This window comes from Alnus glutinosa, chromosome 9 (genome assembly GCF_958979055.1).
Source record: "Alnus glutinosa chromosome 9, dhAlnGlut1.1, whole genome shotgun sequence".
In the NCBI taxonomy this organism is placed as follows: domain Eukaryota; kingdom Viridiplantae; phylum Streptophyta; class Magnoliopsida; order Fagales; family Betulaceae; genus Alnus; species Alnus glutinosa.
Genome location: NC_084894.1, coordinates 24,970,947 through 24,977,069, shown reverse-complemented (window position 1 = coordinate 24,977,069; position 6,123 = coordinate 24,970,947). Strand labels below are relative to the sequence as shown.

The 6,123-nt window shown below is 37.0% G+C and overlaps 1 protein-coding gene across 1 annotated transcript; it reads left to right on the top strand.

The window, feature by feature from the left end:
• The first annotated feature begins 1,311 nt into the window (after window positions 1-1,311).
• LOC133877897 (uncharacterized) lies at window positions 1,312-5,605 on the top strand. Its single transcript, XM_062316347.1, has 2 exons — window positions 1,312-1,711; window positions 4,924-5,605. The coding sequence occupies exons 1-2, from the start codon at window positions 1,378-1,380 to the stop codon at window positions 5,457-5,459; spliced, it is 870 nt and encodes a 289-aa protein (XP_062172331.1). The 5' UTR covers window positions 1,312-1,377; the 3' UTR covers window positions 5,460-5,605.
• Window positions 5,606-6,123: the final 518 nt, after the last annotated feature.

Below are 6,123 nucleotides of genomic sequence, written 5' to 3'. Positions count from 1 at the left end.
CTCTCTCAACTTTAAAATAGTTCATGAGGTAAATCTTTCTCTTACACTTATAAACTAACCATCTAGCGCTCCACAACCGATGTAAGATAAATCTCAACAATATTCTCCTTCACACATCGAGTTTAGATCGGTTAACATTAAACCCTTTTACAGATTGGGTTAAGACTTGTTGTAACTTGGGCCCTGATATCAGTGTTTGATGGTTTTGGGCATCTCTCAATCTCAAAAGCTAACTCGTAAGGTGAGGCTTTCCTTTATACTTATAAATTGATCATCCAACCCCTTCCACAATTGATGTGGGATAAATCCTAACAAAATTGTAATCATCCTAGAGTTTTGGGCCTGATTAAGCTAAACCCATATATAGTCCAGTTTCCTAGTTTCGTCGAGGCCCACAGTTACCACAGCTAGGGTGGTAAATGACCATGTATAGCTGTTCAGGATCACATACTCGAGTTCAGTTTCGGGATTGGTTTATTTATTAAATAAACAAAGCTTAAATAAAAATTTAGACTTAATTAAACGGGTTGAATTCTTATAAACTTGATTCGACTCGTATAAATTCGAATAAATTTATTTTTTTATTATTTTTATAATATTTATTTTAGCTTTATAATGAGAACATGTTAAGTTCTTAAAAAGACTAAAATGAATGTTCTTCGTAATGCAATATAATATTTGAATTATTGTAATTGTAAGTCTTATAGTTTAAAGATCTGTTTGGGTTTGCGATTTAAAATAACGATTTTAAAATATACGATTTGAAAAAATAATTTTTTTAAAAACACAGTTAAGCGTTTGGTAAGTCGCAATTGAACCTTTAAAATCGTAAATTAACCTTAAGTAATGCTATACATCATCCATTTGTCCTCCTTTTGTCCTCCCAAAATTGATGTGGCTCTTAAAATCACCATTTGATCAAAATCTAAGAGTGATATATCAAAAATTCAATGGTGATTTTAAGAGCCACATCAATTTTGGAGGGACAAAAGGAGGACAAGAGAATGATGTGTAGTATTACTTAACCTTTAAAATTATGCGTTTTTAAAAAAGCACCATATGACCTACTATTGGAAAAAGCATATTTTCAAGATTTTTAAATTTCAATTTTTTAGAAACGTAGTTCCAAACTATTTATAATCTACGATTACGAAATTGTAATCCTAAACGTGCTCTAAGCGAGAGTAGAATACCTAATTCAAAATTTCACTTCATCTAATTGCCTGTAACTAGCCGATACCCAAGTATAAACCGCAACCAATAGCATTGCACCACGTCTAATTTGCAGTCCCATTGCTCAGCAAAAGCCCTAGCTAGCTCCAGCCCCAAATCTCTCTCTCTCTCTCTCTCTCACACACTGTCTCTCAATTGAAGGTCATGGCTCCGGCGCAGCAACCGAAGCTCCGGTGGGGGGAGCTGGAGGAGGACGATGGGGAGGACCTGGACTTCCTTCTGCCGCCGAGGCAGGTGATCGGGCCCGACGAGAACGGGATCAAGAAGGTGGTTGAGTACAGGTTCAACGATGAGGGCAACAAGGTCAAGATCACCACTACTACGCGCACGCGCAAGCTCGCCAACGCGCGCCTAAGCAAGCGCGCCGTCGAGCGTCGCTCCTGGCCCAAGTTCGGCGATGCCGTCCACGAGGACGTCGGTAGCCGCCTCACCATGGTCTCCACCGAAGAGATTCTCCTCGAGCGCCCTAGAGCTCCTGGTGCCTCTCCCTCTCTCTCTCTCTCTCTCTCTCTCTCTCTCTCTCGCACACATACAAACTTGAGCACGCTTTTCTGGAAGTGGTTTATTTTTTGTGTTTTAAGGGTCTGTCTGTGTGGATAGGGGGAATTAATGTCATATGAGAATTGAGAAGCTTTGATAGGAGATTGAGGGGTAGGCGAATTGCTTAGAGAATTTTGTTAGGGAACTGCTTAGGCGAAGTTAATAGAGTTTCTGGAAAAAGAGAAGTTGATTTGAAGGTGGGTGAATTGCAAAGTTATGATTTTTGCTTAGTTTTTTTAGGGAAAATTGTGTGGGATTTGCTTAGGTTCTGTTTATTTTGGTGGACAGAAGTTTTTTTTTTTAACCAATATTAACAGGGTGAAGTTGTTCTTTGAGTCTCCAAATTGATGGGATTGGATAATTTTTACCATCGGGCTTTGAGAATCTCATCATTTTTCCGGTTAGCTTTTACAAAATCTGTAGTTTGTTTACACTTGAAATTTAATTTCTCTGGAAATATTTGGCTGGGAGTGAAGTGTATGCTGGTGAAAGTGGCCAATCATCTTTTCGATTGTTCACTGGCCACCTAATATTTGTAAAAATTTACATATGAAACTGAGAAGTCTAACCTAGTTATCCAGAATTGGTGTCCAAAAATAAAAGAAGAAATCGCAATTGACCATTTTGTTTTCATAAGCAAACTAAATGCTATATTTATTTTACTCACTTTGTGTTCATGAGAAAGTTACAAGGTTAGTTTCACTGCTTTTTCTGCTCAGCCAAATGGCTGAAAAAATGATATCATTGTCAGGTTGAATGTATAGGTGTTAGATTGGATTCAGAATGAAAAGAGCATCTTGAGTGTTGATTTCTTCATTTATTTTTACAGTTATTTGATTTTAAAACTTAGTTTTACACTACATTGGGACCATGCTGTATGTACTTTGCTGATGGTTGTGTTTCTTCTATTGTTGCAATGACAAACCAAAAGAGTTGAATGTTTTGATAATTTCAATGATTTCTTTACTGCACTAAACTTCGGGTGTAAGATTTACTTATCTAAGGTAAATCTGGTGTGAGATTTACTATTTTACATTATCTTGTTACATATTGCTTCTGGCTCTTTGTTTGAATGTCCAATTTATTGTAACCAGTGTCAGGTTCAACTGCCTAATGCCTTAAGCTCAAGTTTTCTATTGTCTTTGTCATCATTTTTCTTCTTTTTTTCTTGTTGGTCAAGACATTAGCTCATGGCATACTTCTCTTTTCTTTCTTGGGTATGTCTAGGCCATCGCATACAACTAATAGCATCTAGAAAAGTTTATTGTTACAAACTTCTAAAACATGATTAGGGAGAAGGATCTTATTAGTCCTTAGGGTTCACTACAAAATAGAGTTTGGAAGCAGAATTAGGGATCTATGGGGCTGTTCACATGATTATGAGAACTGTAGCAAAACAGTTAGCATAACATGGAAAATAGAGTAGAGTGCATCAGAAGAGAAATAAGAAGAGAGACAAAGAAGATTGCAATCTTGCCTCATTACCGAAAGGCTCGAAAATTTAATTAAGTTTTCAACTCTAATTCATTATAGTACCAATACATCATTGTCAAGTAAGGATCTTCCTACATGAATCAAACTGATGTGGAAGTGTCCACTTGTATTGCTGGAGATACTAGAAATAAACTGATTTAAATTGCGGGAAGAGGGAGAAGAGGGGAGCGCCAGGGGGGTGGGGGGGGGGGGGGGGGGGATTTCCTATGTTTGGATATTTTTCAAATTTAACCTCTACAAGATGTTTTGATTCAAATGGGTCTAGTTTATGGGATTCCTTGAGATATCCTAATCTATTGCATTCAATTGGATATGGCTCACCTACAATCATGTGTCCTTTACTATGTTGAACAACCTGCCGTTTTGCTTAAAGGTTTAGAGATTGGTCTAACAATGGTGCTATTAGAGCATCTGTATCAAACTCTCCATTTTGAACTTTTCACCAAATATTAGGGAAAGTTCTCAAAAATCTCCATGCATTGAGCTCTCTATTATTCCCCAAACTAACTCTTGTCAGAAACTCTCTCTAAATTTAACCCCATTTGCTCTTACACCATTCACTTTAATATCATTTTTTTTCTCTTCCCGCGCGTCTTCACTTTTCCTCCTTGCCTTCAAGCTTCTGCATCATCTCTCTCTTGGCACGATGTCTTTTAGCTCCGTGGACGACAGTTGCTGAAACAAAGGACTCTGTGGGTTTGCAGACGGCGTTGTTGCTCGGAGAATGAGTGGGAAGAGAGAACTTATCGCGGGTTGATTCCTCATAAGGCAAGGGGTGCGGTTATTGGGGAAGGAAGCTAAAACTAAAGTGAAGGGAAGAAACAAACTGAAGGCAAGACTAAGGAAGAGAAAAGTTCAGGAAGTCATGAGAAGGTTTTGGAGATAAGGTCACTTCGTCATCTTCAGTATACGTGGCGGCTTTTGGATGGAGCTGAGCAGTTTGTGTTTTACAGCTGGAGGTCGGTTTAGGGTTTTTTTTTTTTTTTTTTGTAAATAGGCCGGTTTAGTGGTATAGTGTAATTTTGAGATTTTGATTCTGTGCGTAGATGATTGTAGTGGGATTGTTTTAGGTAGGAAAATTTGATGTTCATACAGTTAAATTGGTTGGTGTCAAAATTAATAAAATATATATATAATTAAAATAGATAAATATTTAGAGAGTTTGATGTATGGAGTTTTTTAAAAGTAAGAGATAAAATCAAAAAAGTAGATTGTTTGACTTAAATTTGTAGAAAATTTTGGAGAGTTTGATACGGATGCTCTTAGTACACAAATTGTACGTGATGAATTTAATATTGATCACTAGTTCACCATGTACACCAAGTGTATTTAGAAACAATTTGTTGTATGCTACATTTACAATTCAAAATGTACAAGCTACCTGTTTTGGGGCACAACCTGATGTGGGTATGAATTAGTATATTATATGGCTCAAGCATTCAAACCTGTCATTCTGTCAAGTATTTTTCCCTGTTAGCATATTACTGTTGTTATGTTGTTTCTTTTGGATTCATTACTTTTAATGTTTCGTATTACCCTATATGCCTTAAGTTGTGTTATTGATGATATGTTGTTATTAAGATTCTTTTTATCCAACCTTACGTATATGGATAAGGGCTCTGTCAAGTCTACTGACAACTTTGAAACTGCTAACAGGTAGCAAACAAGAAGAGCCAAAGGTTGGAGGAGACTTGGCTCAACTTGGGAAAGGAGGTGCTACCCTCATGCTTTGCAGGACTTGTGGTAAGAAAGGTGACCACTGGACTTCAAGATGCCCTTACAAGGATCTCGCCCAACCGGCTGAGGGATTCGTTGATAAGCCTGCTGTATCAGAAGCCACAGCTGCTGCATCTGGGGCGAGCAAGGGAACATATGTTCCTCCAGGCATGAGAGCAGGGGCAGAAAGGACCACAGGATCTGATATGAGACGTAGGAATGATGAAAACTCTGTTCGGGTCACCAACCTCTCGGAGGATACACGGGAGCCTGACTTGCTTGAACTCTTCCGGCCTTTTGGTTCTGTAAGCCGTGTTTATGTTGCTGTCGATCAAAAGACTGGCATGAGCAGGGGATTTGGTTTTGTTAACTTCGTGAACAGAGAAGATGCTCAGAGAGCCATCAACAAACTCAATGGGTATGGTTATGACAGTTTAATACTTAGAGTCGAGTGGGCTACACCAAGAACAAACTAGTTCATGTGTGTGCACCCCCTTTTCTCATCAGTAAATGAGGATATTAAGACTTTTGGCTGTTTGTTACTCCTTTTCAATCTCTGTGCGGATGTTTTATGCTGAATCAATGGTTGCTCAAGATATTTCTTGTGCCTTTTGGTATTTCATATTCATGTGTATGGTAATTGATAAGTTATTTACATGGAAATATGGAATGTTGGTGTTTTTTTCTCAACAGTTTGTTTCTTAGATGACGTAAGATTGATTAAGCATTGAGAAGATGGTATGCTCCGAATTTGACTCAGAGAAAAGGACCGCTGTGCAAATATTTGACCAGAAGGTAGTAAACAAGTTGAGGGAAATCCTGAATCAGCAGGAAGATTCATGTATGGCGCAATATCAGCAGTGGCAGAGGGACAAAATTAAAAGATGAAGTTGATCAACAAATTTAATAAAAATATAACTAATAAAATAAATAATTTATTAAAATATGTTAAAAAAAAAAAAAGAGAAATATATATTCATCAATAATTAATTTAAAAGAGCAATTTAAATATAAAAGTTTAGACAAATAATTTTATTACTTAATAGTAAATTTAAAATTAAATTGATATAAAAATTTGATAACATCCCTGAAAATTTTTGGAAAAAAATAAATAAATAAATAAAATGAAACTATAAGAGC